Raw genomic sequence first — 15,473 nt, 5'->3', positions numbered from 1 at the left:
CTCTTGCCGTTTTTTTTTCCTTTCAAAGTTTTCAGCTTTAGCTCCATTTGTATTTGCCATGGTTAATGTCTTTTGATTCATGTCACAGCTGGGAATATGCACTGATTGATAAGCCTCTTCTTCAGGCACATTGATGCGCTGCTTTTCATTTGCTACGTTTCTCAAACGCCATCCATCCTGGATTTATTTACATCTCCACGTCATCATTTAGATTTGCAACAGTGGCCAGTGATATCTGCACCATTCCTCCCCACAACCGCCACCCTTCCTCTCTTCGCCAACCCACACTGACCATCGTGGTGAATTATGTTCAAACAACTCCCAAGTACCTGAAAAAGGGCCACTGTTATTATTACTAATATGTAATGGGTCTTTCCCAGAGTGGCAATTGAAAGCTAGGTAAGGTGTTGGAAACTAAACTCATCCACTTGATAATCTTAAATCAATCTTCCATAATTATCCATACAACCTCAATACGACCTTAATCATCGATTGGAAAAATGAAAAGTGACACCAGGCAGACTTTAATTGACCCTGATGGAGATTGAGATTTTGTTTTAATTACATCTGGATTATCGCAGCATGTGACGTTAGCCCCCAATGCTTAATATACGGTGAGTCATGCACATAAGCTCTGCAAAGTTTATCGTAGAAAAGCCAAAGCCATTCCACTGTATAATGGTATAGTTGGCTATTTAAAGACATTCCAGAATGACTGTAAATGCTGCAATCTCTATGGAGCATACTAGAAACATCGTTTTAATGTTTTGTTGGTTTTCAATAAGACGTTGGGATGTCAAGACCTCCATCGCAAGGCCATTTCTAAAGTCTTTTGTAAAATCACAGCGAAAGCTGTTGCAGTTTAAACAAAAGACGGTAAAAAAAAACAACACAACGTGGCATCAATATTTAAAACAAACTGAATCTCGTTAGCTTTCCCATGTTCAATGGGCATCGCTGTAGGAAGCTGGTGTGAGTCGGGTCTCTGTGCGTGCCTGGGGGGTGGTACATCAGCGGCCTCCTCGTTACCAAGGTTACCACGAACGCGGTCTCCTTGACAATCACGGATTGCCTGTGATGTGGGGCTGATTTGATCAGGCGCCATATCTGCATTTTGCACAAAGTCGGTGGGATTTTATTTATTTGAATGCAATTCCGGCTGCCACGCCTCATTGAAAATGTCATATAAAAAAATTTTTTTATCAGGGATATTGGTAGTAAAAGTAACGCATGCCCACATTCATTGTCTTCGCGTTCAGCTCAGCATTTAGTCCATTACTGTTACCGGGTCAGCTTCTCCATTTGTGAAAAGCAGTGGAGAGCGTGAGGAGCAGGGACGTGCGGTCAGGGGAGGCAGGGAAGGCAGGGAAGGCAGAGTCTCACCGGTCATACTCCAATGAAAATAGCTGTTACTAAAAGTAACAAAAAATAATAATCAAATGATATAAATATTAAGATTTTTCCATTGATCTGTGTTATCAATATCATTTATGTACGATTCCAATCATTTTTATAGTCAGAATCGCCAAATTTGTCGAGCTCCGTTGCAAATACAGGAAGAGACGAGAGGTGAGGGCAGCGACGAGCTCAGCCTCCCCTCTGATTGTGCAACCCCTCAGTAACAAGATGGAGCGCGGGCAATAAGCGCGTGCCTGTTACTATCTCAGTATGTCAACAATGTAATGTTTATAGACCCCTTAATTTCATGTCCTCGCCTTCCATACTCCAGGTAACTTATTTCACGTATGTGTATAAAGATATTTAGGCTCGCTGGTCTCGTCATGAAACTGCAATGAAAAAGCACCAGGGGAGGCAGCTATCACATCTGCCTCACTGAGGGGGGCGTGTCTAACACGCCCCCCTCAGCGAGGCCACGCCCCCCTCCGTGAGGCCACGCCCCCCTCAGTGTGTGAATCTGGCTCTGACACGAGCCACTCCACGTCACTGGTGAGAGGTACAGCTGCAACGCCGTGACCTATTTCGCTCCTGCACACGTCACTCCAACTAGCCGGTCGTCACCCACTCAGGCCCGTTCCATCCTTCGGCTGCCGTTCCATCACCAGCGTTGTCCATCGTATGTCACCCCCCTCCCCGCCCATAACGATGCGTCCTGTTTAACACGTGACACGGCTTTCGTGACCAATATCATCCATAATAGAGGATTTATTTTACTAGATCGCGTAATAAATATATAAATGTGTCGTTAAAACCCGCCACCACCCGACACAGCCAACTAGTAAGGGTTGTCATGTAAACAGAACATGCCAATTTGTCACTAGTACAGCACACCGGTGTGTTGGAAGAGCCTGCTCCAAGCCCAGTTATTTACTTTAACAGTCAATATGACGTCTCTAATTTCCATATTTGGCTTCATCCACCTGCTCGCCTTCGTGTCTCAGTGGAATTACAAGCCCGCTTCTCTCCATGCTTATTTTGCCGCACTTTCTTTCGCATTTCGTTTCATTCTCCTTTGTCAATGTCCCATGTTTGTGATCCGTATCGGAATGGTTGAGTTTGTTGTCCTTCCCCCCGCACCTCCGATTTGCACGGTGCGAAAGAAGTTCCCCAAACATACATATGCTGCAGCAAATGGTGTGCAGTGATTGCCAGTGTTTATAGAGCGTGGTACGTTGGCATGTTGCTATCCATGATCAAATTCAGTTTCGCAAAAGCATTACTTCATCCGGCTCCGGTTGTCATCTTTACTTTTCATCGCTTTGAACCCTGTTCACTTACAATCGCTTCAATCACCCTGTTCACTACAGTCACACGTGATGAACCTTACGTGCCACAAATTTATATTGACAACGGTGTGATACAAATACAGAATTTTTAGTTTTTCATATAACCAGGTGAGAGTCTTTTGAAATACACTAAAATCAAACATTTTGCACACCTCGATTTACCGAATATACATTTAAAGTACACGAAAGGAAAGGACTTTAAAATAACTTTGGTTGCATAAATTGCATTACTCTTCGTACGGAAGTTGAACACCAACTGTGCCCATGCCATGTTCATCGTGCAAGAGATGTCCACTGCTCGGTCCCCACGAGCCGTGTCGGCCGTGCCGCAGCTGCTGCTCTGAAGGACATTTCTTCTGCGCATTTTCATTGAGCAAACAGCCATGGAAGCACTCACACAACATGTATGTATTGCATGCAGGGCTGGATTAAGATTTTGTAGGCCCCCGGAGTCTACAGGTACTGTGAGTTCCCCAGTATTTTTTTCCAAAGGAAAACAAAGTTAAAGAAAAAATATTTTTTACAGCGCTCACAACAAATAAAATTCCGCATTCACAAATGAAATTACTTTTCACTTAATCTCTGGATGCCCTCCAGCTGGCAGAGGCCCCTGGGCTGCAGCCCCGAAAGCAAATTCCTTAATCCGGCCCTGACTGCGTGTTGAAGTTATTTCGCACCGTACGTAGGCCAAGCGTGCTAATCGGAAGTGCGGTGGAAGGAAACCCAATGAAACACAAACAGCAGTTCTGAAGACACACGTTTTCAATTCAGATATTAGTTTTCAACATGACATATTTTGTGTTACCTGACATCTTCCGAGATGTGTATAATATGCGTGCGTGGCCAGTGTGGGAGATTAGGCCAAATGCCCTCTCGAGAGTGGCTCTCGGGAGGGGCCATCCATTGAGTAGGTACGCAAAAATCTGTCAAAACCTGACCCCTCTTCCCCTCCCTGTACGCAGACTATCTAACTCATTTGAAGGCCAATGTAGACAAATTATTATCGAGGCTTCACCCTCCCCCCCTCCGTTTCCTATGCGTACGTACATTGTCAGTAGATCCTCCCCATACGCAAGCGTACACATTTGGGTTACCCCCCCCCTCACCCCCTCTATGTGTACATACTAAATAGATATCCTCAGAGCTCCCTCTCATGGAGGCCCTTCTGCCAGCAGTGGTTGTGAGCAAGCAGTTGCAGGGCTGCACCGACACCTCTACTTTTTTATGTTTTATGAGAAGTCAACGGTGCCAAGAGAACATTCAGGGGCACAAATTGCCTCTCCGTTTTCCACCGCCACCTTCTGTGCCCCCCGGTGGCAGATTCACAGCCATCGTGACCCGATGCCGCCCGCGGCTATTTGTGAACGTCTGTCCCCGTCACTCATTCCACCTTGCCACAGGTGGAACGGCAGAGTTGGGGCTGTCACCCTCTGAGAGTCTGACGTACAAAATACTGGGAAATAGCAACGAAAGATATACAGTATCTCCCAATACCGGACAAAGGGAGCACTCCACGCCCATGTCTTGAGTGGTGTATTATGATTATTATACAGCTGATAAGAAGACTCTGAATGTCTCAGGGAATACTTACAGATTTCTCAAGACGGCTTCCTCAAAAAGAGCACTCGGGAAAAACAGGACACGTGGCGATCCTAGGCAGTGCAATCATCAGCGTCTTTGTGGCGATTATAAGTTAACAGCATCATGAATAATACGACAGTTCGCCTCCGTCCAATATTTGTCCCGCACTTACAAATAAATAGTATTTAGTCTGTCTGGCTGATCGGATGTGGAAATAAACACACGTTTATTGTGTATGTTAAGCGACTGATAATGGGAGAGGAATCGAGGTGTATCGTCCGTGTACAGGAATACCTCGATATACGAAGTAGATGCGTTCTGGGTGCTTTGTATATTTAAAATTCGTACTTTGAATAACCTATAACATTCGTACTATGAGGATGCATTCCCAGCCTTCGTAACTTACTATTTCATATTATAAACACTTCATAACTTTCCCTTCATATTGTAAACAAACATTATTTATTTTGAAAATAACGTTATATTTTATACTGTACATTATTATAACTTATATAAATAAATAAACTGATGTAAATATAATCTAAGTCACGAAGAAACGTAATGTTATTCTTATTTATAAAGTGCCAGAGATCTATTTGCGTATGATTTATTTAAATATATTGGTATTTATTTATTTCCATTCAATTAATAGTCATTAAGATAATGGTAATAAATCCAAAGTTCGCATATCAATGTATGACTGTGTTCATGTTGTTGTTAGCCGGCAGATAGATTCCACTCCGTACGGTGCGAAAGAAGTTCAGCATAACGTGTACACACAAAGAGGGCGTGTGGCAGGCTAGCGGCTAGCAGCTGCAGGCAATGGTCCACACACGGCGTGGTTGCACGTGAGGCTGTCCACCACAGCGTTCCACGTGGTGCCAGCCTCGCCCTGGCTGGCACGCAGGGGGCAGCTGTGGCTCTGAACGTGAAGCAAATGTATGGGGGCCCTGCTCCTAAATTGAGCTGGATTCTGGCCCACGCTGCCCCTCTCCCTTTCATTGTCACCGCAGCTGCAGCTGCTGAAAACCTTCGTGGCGGCAAAGTTGTGATTCATAATAACTGTCATTACTGCCCGTTCGATGTGAATGTTACACGTGCTGTTGACTCTATACTGCACCGTATAGCCATAAAAGAATGAGTACTGTGTGCAAACACTTGCACACAGTGCAAACACTTGCACACAGTACTGCGTTTGCTTGCTCACAGTGCTGCTGAGCCGGCAAACTGCGGTTCTGGAGCTGCATGCGGCGCTTGAAGGGGCTGCGTCGTGGCTGCCGACACTACAATTATTTTAGATTAACGGTCCACGTCTAAAAGTCAAACTGTGACTTGTAATGCGGCAATTACAAATCATGGTGCCGTGTGCAAGTTCTTAAAATAGTGATGACAAAAAATAAGGTTTTACGCTTCCTCGTTAAGAATCCGTCTTGTATTCATTCACCATTGCCATTGGCGGCTCTCGAAATATTCCAGGGTTTTTTTTATTCAACCGAATTCAAAGAAAATTGCTCCTCTTGCTATTTCGGTTTGCCGACCTCCTGATGGAACGTTAGAAAGTGCCTCTTAAGAGGGTATGTTTTTTTTTGCCTACTCTTCCACACTGGTCAGACGTCTTGGAAGAGGTTCCGTACGATATTCGCAGTCTTTCTTTCTACGGCTGTAGTTGATATCCCCATGGAATAGCAGCCAACACTCACACACACAAGCGGATAGGCACCAGTTCAAACCCCGGTTGGGGGGTCAACTCGGCTCGTTTATGCACGATCAATAAAATGAAAGTAAATTAATCCTATGCAGAGCCGTTGCTCACTTGTAAGTCAGTGGAATTTTCCACCACTAGCAGTACAGTACTAGTAGAGATGACCCCCCCCCCATACATCACTCATTCGAGCGTGTGGACAGGTGTGTGTGTGTGTCTGTTGACCTGTGTCTCACCACAGCCACATCAATTACGCGTCGTGATCCTATTGTCGAGCCATCAACGGGTGTGCGCGCGCGTACGTTGCAAGTTTTTTTTGGAGGGGGTCTGTGGGGGCATTCCCTCCCCCGCCCCAAAATATGTGCCCTTGTCCAAATTCCACATAAAACCACAACGTCATAAGTAGCCTCTGCTTTTGAAATAACACAGAAACAGGTAAACTGCCGGCGATGCCGCTTAATATCATCGCCGCTGGGGCATTTCCGCTCAGCCCGTCTCGTTATTGTGGAGCCCCATCAGCAACTTGATGGGCAGCGGAGCAGTGATTAGTCCCCCGTTGGCGCTGACTGCCGAGGAAGGGCGCGGTGTTCCTCTGCTGGGTACAGATGTCCCTTCTGTGGGCCCTGCGTGGCATCCCCGGGCGACAGATGGCATGCGCCTCGTTAGGATTGGATTACCGATGCCAAGGCGCCACCACAACCACAGAGCCAGCCCACAGACATTCAAAACCTTCCGTCGACGCCGTCTGACTTTAAATTAGCAATGTAACACCTAACCGTTTACCGTTAACAACGCTCGACCTCTTACAAGAAACATGATATGGTGCTGCGTTGCATTTGTCGCGCTTGTGGTGACCCCTAAAATTATGACGGGGAATATTCTGTGGCTTTCATGATCACGTGTGTAATGATTGTGTTTGTTTATGCGGTGTTTAGTGCATGGTGCTTGTGTATTTCTGGGGAGCAATTGTGCAGTGGTTAGCACACTGCGCTACGAACCCGGCGATGCAACTTCAATTCCCGCTCACGGCCACCAACACCAGTGACGATTATCTGAGCCAGTCCTGGGCCTCTCTTAGGCCAACTCTGCCTCAAACGAGTACCTGGTGCGGTGTGTAAACATCGCCACTGGGGGAGACAAAGGTGGCCAGGCGGGGGGCGGGGGGCACCCACCCACCTCGTGTACCATTTCGGCCTTCATAGGTGCTCGTGAAACGGCACTTGTCCTAAAAGACTGTGAAGGATCTTTGTGTATGTGTGTGTGTGTGTTGTACGCGCGTCTGTAGGTCTTTCGGCGTGGTTCTGTGGGAGCTGCTCACAGGGGAGATCCCGTACAGAGACGTCGACTCTTCGGCCATCATCTGGGGCGTGGGCAGCAACAGCCTGCACCTGCCTGTGCCCACATCCTGTCCCGATGGCTTCAAGATCCTCCTCACACAATGCTGGTAACCAGATGCAGCAGCCTTCACACCGGAAACACCTGATCATCATCTCATTTCTTTTCATGCCATCTTCTCATCTCTTCGGCCACGATCTCTTCACTGCTGGATGAAAGGGTTTCCTTATGCCCAAAGCCATCCCAAGTAGTGTTGTGATGCCACAATGTCTGTCTCGCTGTCATGCGACAGCTATCACTTCCATCTCTGACCGTCGTCCCCTTAGGTGCGTTCCCTCCTTTAGCTGCTCTTCCGTCACCAGTCCTGACCACTGGCCATCATCCCTTCAAGCCACGACGTGCCCTGCCCAAGCTGACTTACCTTCTGAACAGTCAACACGACGTATTTTATTCGTGTTTGGTGTCGAATACATGTTTCGTTCTTTCTGTCCTCCAGTGTAATTCCTAGCATGCATCGCTTTATGCTTCTCTGTGCACTCATCAATTGTAGTTCCATTTTCTTTGTCAATGCCCACATTTCATGTTCATCTTCCCATACACCATGGAAAAATACATTTAAGACATTTATCTATTGACTAACAAAACAATAAAGGGGATTAAAAGTATCCTGATGTATATTACAAGTATCGCCACATAGTGAATAGTTGGTGGCATGTTTGCCAATTTTCATGGGATTTAGGGTTTGTTTGATCTTCTTATCTTACATAGATGTATATCGCGCCGTATTCCAAGGCACTTTACAATAATCATAAAATTGTACATACGATGATAGTGGTTGAAATAATAAAGAATGGGGTTGTTATTAAAAGTGATAGTGCAGTTATGGTGACAGGAGATCAGATGGGTAGTGGTTTGGGAGAGTTGGGTAGGGTTAGGGGTAGTGATAAGGGTTGGGGTAGTGATAGGGGTTGGGGTAGTGATAGGGGTTGGGGTAGTGATAGTGATAGGGGTAGTGATAGGGGTTGGGGTAGTGATAGGGGTAGTGATAGGGGTTGGGGTAGTGATAGGGATTGTGGTAGTGATAGGGGTTGGGGTAGTGATAGTGATAGGGGTTGGGGTAGTGATAGGGGTAGTGATAGGGGTTGGGGTAGTGATAGGGGTTGGGGTAGTGATAGGGGTTGGGGTAGTGATAGGGGTTGGGGTAGTGATAGGGGTTGGGGTAGTGATAGTGATAGGGGTTGGGGTAATGATAAGGGTAGTGATAGTGGTTGGGGCAGGCCTGGTCCTAGCTAGGGGGCAGGGAGCAGCAGTAGGATGGGCAAGGCAGAAGAGATGGGGGTTGTTTTAATGGTGGAAACGGAAGCAGGTTAGTGAAAATTATTGTTTTATGTGCAGCTACCAGGCAAGTGCATTGTCTGCAGTTAAGTTGATCTCAGAGATCCTCTGGCAATCGCAAGGCAAACAATATACATACGTGAAACTCGCCCCTGGACCTTTTAACGGCAGTAAAAAAACGGAATTCAACGGCAAGTTCACGACCCTAATCTACCACGTGAGACAACAATTTACATTAAACACTGAATTTGAAATAATAATAAAAACCTGCCTAGGCTTCAAATTCCTTACAAATGTAGTAACTGTTTTATTGTAAATGTTATTCACTCTCCGATGTCAAGTCGGTCAACTCATCTCTGTATCTCTCTGGTCAACCATTTTGACCAAGCAACAGGTTTGCATTTGTTTAAATCTTGTCATAATTTTAACGAATTCATGTTTTTTTTATCACGTTCATAAATGTGCTGTAAAGGTTTAGGAGACAAAATGGTTGTTTAATTAATGGAAGATTAAACAAATGTGACTTGTTAGAGCACACAGCTGTTCATTTAAAAAAAGTATTAAAAAAGGTAACTTAGCTGAATCTGCATATGCAATATATACTACGTATACATTTTCGGGATACATTTAAGATCAATCTTTTCAGATATTGGATTTTGAGGCCCAACGTCAGATTCTATTTATTATTTTCAGATTTAAATTCAGAACATTTCAATCACTTTCATTGTGTGCATACTTATTCCCGAATCAGTAATTTAAACGTGAAGCATTGCACGTTCATTTTTCTTCATGTGATGTTTCCCATCAATAAAATGTGATTAAATCCAGCCCTACTCCAGAACGGTGCAACCCACATGGGAAATGTACTGAGTGTGGGATACCCATACCTGCCAACCCCTCATCAGTGCCTACCTTATTACAGACCAATTCAGACCTTATTGTTCACCCCGTGCCCTTATAAATCTCAACGTCCATCCTACAAAGCCCCATCGCAGGGGAGAAACACGAACAAATAGACAAATATATATTATTTTTCCCGAATTGAAACAGCTGTATGCCGTATAGACCTGAAAACTCAATTTCCCTCTACAAGAATACGGGGTAAACCGTATGGGTTGACAGCTATGGAAACCATTCCAATTGCTCTGACCCACAATCAGAGTACCACACGTTAACCAATCGTTAGATCGTGATCTACCTTGATGGCCTTCGCCATCAATTCCATTGACTTCAGCAAGCTGTAATTCATTCTTTTGTTTAACCACAATGTAAAAGCCAGCTCATGGATATTGTCTTTAAATGAAAAAAACTGGATTGTGTGTAGTCAGTATGTATGTTAAACTACTTTCATGCAGTACGTCGCCAGCCGTGCCAATTGGAGGTGCCGGGGAAGGACACTCAAAGTAGTTCTAAAGAAATTATTTTCCAATTTCGATTTAAAAGTGCATAGCTCCAGTGGCTTTCTAAAATCAGCATATAACTAGTTTTCGATTTAAAGCTTTCGTGACTGCAGGGATTCATCTTCTTGGTTCTTTTGGTAAAGTCACGTAGAAGGGAAATAATAAAATAATAAAAATAAAACATAATAAAATACAATTCTCACGACGTTTCGGCCACAACGCAAGCAGCCGTCCTCAGGTGAAGAACAGGGCTGTTGGAAAGACAGCGTCGAGAATTGTATTTTATTATGTTTAATTTGTTATTATTTAATTATTTCCCTTCTACGTAACTTTACCGAAAGAACCAAGAACATAACTAGTTATATTTTATATTTATCTGCAAATATTCAACATCATCGTCCACGTTCAATCCACTGCTGGATGAAGGCCTCCCCAAGCGCCCATCACCTTTCATGCACTTGCGATGCAACAATCCATCCAGCACCTGCACACGGGCTGATTTCATCACTCCATCTCCTCTGTTAACGTCCCCTTGGATGTGTTACATCATTCCCTGGTTGTCGCTCCTTTATTAATCTTACACCACAATTTATCATCGTTTTCAGTGACATGTTCTGCCCAAGACCATTTACTTTTCTTCAGTCTGGATGTTGTCATTTATCTTCATATGTTTTCTGATACCATTGGAAAAAGGTGTCTCCGTGTCTGTGCGTCTCTGTTTCTCTCTCTGTATGCCTCCGTGTCTTTATGTATCTCGTCTCTCTCTTGTGTGTCATTGTGTCTCCATGTCTGTCTCCGTGTCTCTATGTGCCTCCGTATTTCTGTGTTTCTCTTTGCCTCTGTGTTTATATGTGTATCTATATCTCTCTATGGGTGTCTCTCTATGACTCTGTGTTTCTTGTCCCTGTGTCTATTTGTGGCATCTGTGCCGCCTGTGGTCACAGCAGGAGCCCAGCATGCACCATGCTTTGACCGCATCACTTCCCAATGTCTCTCTCTCTGGCCATTTGTGTTTCATATTCAAATAATCATCACGATTTATCTTAAACGTGACAAAAACGCAGGTAGTCAGACACCATTCAACAATCATGCGTGGCTAATAGGAAGAATAGAGCCACGGATAATAGGAGTTTCGTCGGTACTCCAGCTCCCACAGATAATAGTAGCCGTGGATAACGGGGTGGCGGAGAAGAGGAGTTCTGTACTATTCAAATGGTGGAAGATAAACCATAACAAACAAATTAGGTTGAAGGAGGCTTTCCTTCAGATTTCTCGTGGGCATAGTCACAGTGTCTGTGGGCTGATGACGTGAGCGTACATGCTTCCCCCGTGTCCGTGTCCTCTGTGGAAACAGGACAGGCAAGCCCAGAAACCGTCCCTCGTTCCGGCAGATCTTGCTGCACCTGGACATTGCGTCAGCTGACTTGCTGTCCACACCACAGGAGACGTACTTTCAGTCCCAGGTGAGTGTGCTCCACACTTGCTACGTTCTCCCACGCGCAGACTTTCACTCGGTGTGCGTGGGTATCCATCGGTTGCCTGGTTTCCTCCCACGGCTAAAACAATACACACAAGTAACCGGTATTGGCCAACATCCCAATGCTCGAATATTACCTGCAATTTGCTTCATCGGGACCGCACACAAGCAGTAATATCGCCTCCCGACTGGCAAAACTTGGCAGGACGTTCCTTAAAAACCAGTCTTGATACCCGTTAAGGCTTGCCGAGGGTAAATATAAGCTTAAATTATTATTCGTAAAAAAAATGGTTACGTATTATTTTTATCTTGTCACATTTGCCAGCAGAAACCCGACACGTCTAACATGGGCTTGTGTGACAATTTCTGCAAATGCAGTACCAGTTGGTAATCGAGTATTTATATTTTTCCAGATACAGTAATCTTAAAGACAATGCTGCCCCCTGTTGTTTACCCTAACCAACATTATTGTCTACCTTGTTTACCTTGTTGTTTATCTTGTTGTTTACCTTGTTGTCTACCTTCCACGTACTTTGGGGGATTTTGTGCGTGCAAGCACAGTAATACCCCGATATATATCGCCCTTTTTTTATGTCGTTTCACAAATACTTCGTCACTTTATTAGCATCGCTCGCCAATTTCCGTCGCCTCAACCCACACTTGCGTCGCTCACAGAATCGTCCATCCTTTATCGTTAGGGGCCGTCCATAAATGACGTCACGCACCTAGGGTGGGGGGGGGGGGTCAGACATTTGTGACGATGTGCAGCGCCACATTAAATACGCACGACAATGACAATAGTTTAAAGCGATTTGAAGCTTGTTTTATTTTCAAAATGGAAATATGTTTTTTGAGGCGGGGGGGGGAGGGGGCAAAGCTTTGTGACGTCACATTTGAGGGGGGTCTGACTTTTTGTGACGCCGTGTGACGATGCGGGGAGGGGGGGGGAGTAAAAAATCGTCCAAAATCGCGTGACAGTCATTTATGGACGCTCCCTTATCCGTCGTCTCTCAGCCTTCGCCTCCACCACCACCTTCTACTCCCCTGTCAATCACTTTGATTGACGTCGTTTCGATATTCTTCGTCGTAACTTTCACGAACGCATCCCCGACATCAACGGGGGTGATACTGTGTGTTGGAAGTGAGGTGTGGTACATCGATGTAATTCTCCTCGAAGGGGCAGGCTCTTTGTAATCAGGGCTCAAAATACTCGCTTGGGATCACTCAGCTGCAACGACGCCCCCTGCTGCGAAAACTGGACACTACCCTCATGAAATACTTCAGTTTTAAGTGTGACTTTCCTGGCTAAGCAAGTGTGAAGAAAAACAACTGGCAGTTATGCTGATCACAGGCAATTTGGCCAGGAGTGTTGTCGGTTACTTGACTTAGGGCCTGTAACTGAGATGATCGCCACCCAATGCTTGAATGTGGAGATACTGACGGACCTGTCCATTTTGATAACTTTTCACGAGTTTTTCATGAACATATTGTGTTTATAGATGTACGTATGTTGAACTTCTTTGGCGCCGTACAGTAGCCCACCATGCTAATCAAAGGTTGGCAATTTACGACTTGTTTTTTTAAACAAACAGAAGTGTTGGTATATGTTTCTTTAATACTACAGTCATTACAAAACCATGACAAAATAGAGCGCCGCATGGTCATGAATACATACAGTCATACATCGCTAATTATTTCATTTTGTTTCAATTTCATTTCTACCTACGTGACTTTACCGAAAGAACCAAAGAGTATGGTAAATCCTGAGAATGTGACTAGCTGGTGATTAGCAGCAATGACAAAATTACGAGCCTTAGTACGTGACCCTACCAGAATAAACCCATAATTGAAACGAACTTGAATATGACACACAATTCGATTTTATTTTGGGTAATTAGTACACACACCCTAACAGATGGCACAACGGTGCTTGCCTGCAGTGCAACGCCGAATTAAAAATTAGTTTAATGAAATTTTTCTCAAGAGCGACTTGATTTTTTTTTTGCTCTAAAGACCTCAGAATCATGACTGCAGTTGTGATGACAATTAAGAAAGTAGCAGCTGGAAAAATGCAATCAAGTCTGGAAAGGGAATACTGTAATCTTGATGGGAAACTGAGAGCAGGAAGCAGCTAGTTTTAAAAGCACAAGCATCCATGCACTGCGGATTGTATATAAAAAAAACTTGAGCCGAGTGTATGAATGAGATACATCTCTATAAAAATCCACTGTATAGCCTGAACAGGCCGTTGGGGCAAGTGCTGTTAGCGAGTGCCTACGGAGGCCGGAATGGCACACGAGGGGGTGAGTGGCCAGCACCACGCCCGGCCGCCTTTGTCTCCCTAGTGGCGATGTTTACACACCTGCACCAGGTACTCATTTGAGGCTGAGTTGACCTACGGGAGGCCCAATAATCGTCATTGGTGTTGGCCATAGAACGTGAATCGAGCTCGGCTTGCCAGGTTCGTAGCGCAGCACGCTACCCGCTACACTACATGTCTATTCATATGAACACAGTGTCATACAAACTTCAGGGATTACCGGTGGGCACAATCGTTCCTAAATTTCAGCCGATACGGAGGTGCCCAACTTAACAGTAGTGCAATGTTAGCAATGTCGCACGGTTTCCCTGATACCTGAAAGAGAAATTAGCGGTGCCTCTTTAGTCTCGTGATTAACATGCCCCCTCCAATGTGAGGTGGCTGGGCCACCAAAACAACAAAACGACCTGTTTCAACGGGGGGGAGGGGGGGGCTATGCAAGATGCGCCTGTGGGGTCTCCCCGACTACCCTCCTTTCTCCCGACTCCCTTTTACTGAGATAGCTACGGATGGTTTTAAACCGGTATGCAATAATACGTAGGCTATAACTTTATATGTGTATTATTTTACTTGCATCGTGTATTTGGTTTAGAGGAAGACAGTCTCACGGTGACAGTTATTATTAAAAGATTTAAAGGTACAACACTCAGAGTTGTGTTATCGTGCGTCTTATGTTCATGCGGACGTCAGTTAGCAAAAAAAAGTCTAAATCATGGGGCCTTTTTAGCAGTATCATAGTATGAAAAATAAGAATACGTTTTACCCTTTCTGGCAATATAGCATTTGTTAAGATGTTCAAACACCTAATATAAACCTTTTGCAAGGGATCAAGTCTTCATTAACCACACGTACTTGTGGTTAATGCAGACTGATTAAATCGTGTTCAGTTACAAACACCGGTAGTATTTTTCGGAAATATTTTTTAAAATTTGTAACAATGTTTTTTGTCATTTATGTTGAAATTATTGGAATATATTTTCGTTTAATTTGTTTTTCTGAACACATTTCTGTTACTTGTTTATCCGTTGATTCGGGAGCCCTCTTGTGGCCGACTGGGCCCCTATGCGTCGCATAACGCTGACACCCAACCCCCATAGTGATGCCGCTGGATACGGTCTCCTCTGCCCCTGTGAAAGTCGCTCATCCACGATGGCTCGACACACACACCGTAAAGACGCGCGTGAAGCGCCTTGCACTGGCCTTTATTTCCCGCATGTGCACTTGCAGGTGGAGTGGCGCGAGGAGGTGAAGAACCACTTTGAGAAGATCCGGAGCGAGGGGGCGTGCATCCACAGGCTGGACGAAGAGCTCATCAAGAGGAGGCGAGAAGAGCTCAGGTGACCCTCGTTCCACGTTGTTCAACCGACTTGGCGTGCCGAGGGAAGCCGTCGCGGTGCGATGGTTGACGCGCTGGACTTTAAACGATGCAAACTAAACTATTTTTTATTTTACCAGGTAAGGTCCACTGAGCTCTATAGCTAATAGCTCAACGAAGTGGATTAACGCATGGACGTTTACTAGCAGCAATCCAGAGGGCGCCGATTCAGTTTCCTGGCACGGTTTGGTGAATCCCCTCGCC

The 15,473-nt window shown here is 45.0% G+C and overlaps 1 protein-coding gene across 1 annotated transcript in view; it reads left to right on the top strand.

The window, feature by feature from the left end:
- LOC133345849 (mitogen-activated protein kinase kinase kinase 13-like) overlaps window positions 1-15,473 on the top strand; it is a 138,441-nt gene that overhangs the window by 111,118 nt on the left and 11,850 nt on the right. Inside the window, 3 exon segments of the mRNA XM_061556872.1 lie at window positions 7,313-7,471; window positions 11,452-11,560; window positions 15,122-15,231. Coding sequence (XP_061412856.1) covers window positions 7,313-7,471; window positions 11,452-11,560; window positions 15,122-15,231 — 378 coding nt within the window.

The sequence above is a fragment of the Lethenteron reissneri genome, chromosome 23 (assembly GCF_015708825.2).
Source record: "Lethenteron reissneri isolate LAM-NWPU_2019-01 chromosome 23, ASM1570882v1, whole genome shotgun sequence".
Taxonomy (NCBI): domain Eukaryota; kingdom Metazoa; phylum Chordata; class Hyperoartia; order Petromyzontiformes; family Petromyzontidae; genus Lethenteron; species Lethenteron reissneri.
The sequence above is the reverse complement of the archived record's forward strand: the minus strand, read 5'-3'. Positions and strand labels throughout refer to the sequence as shown.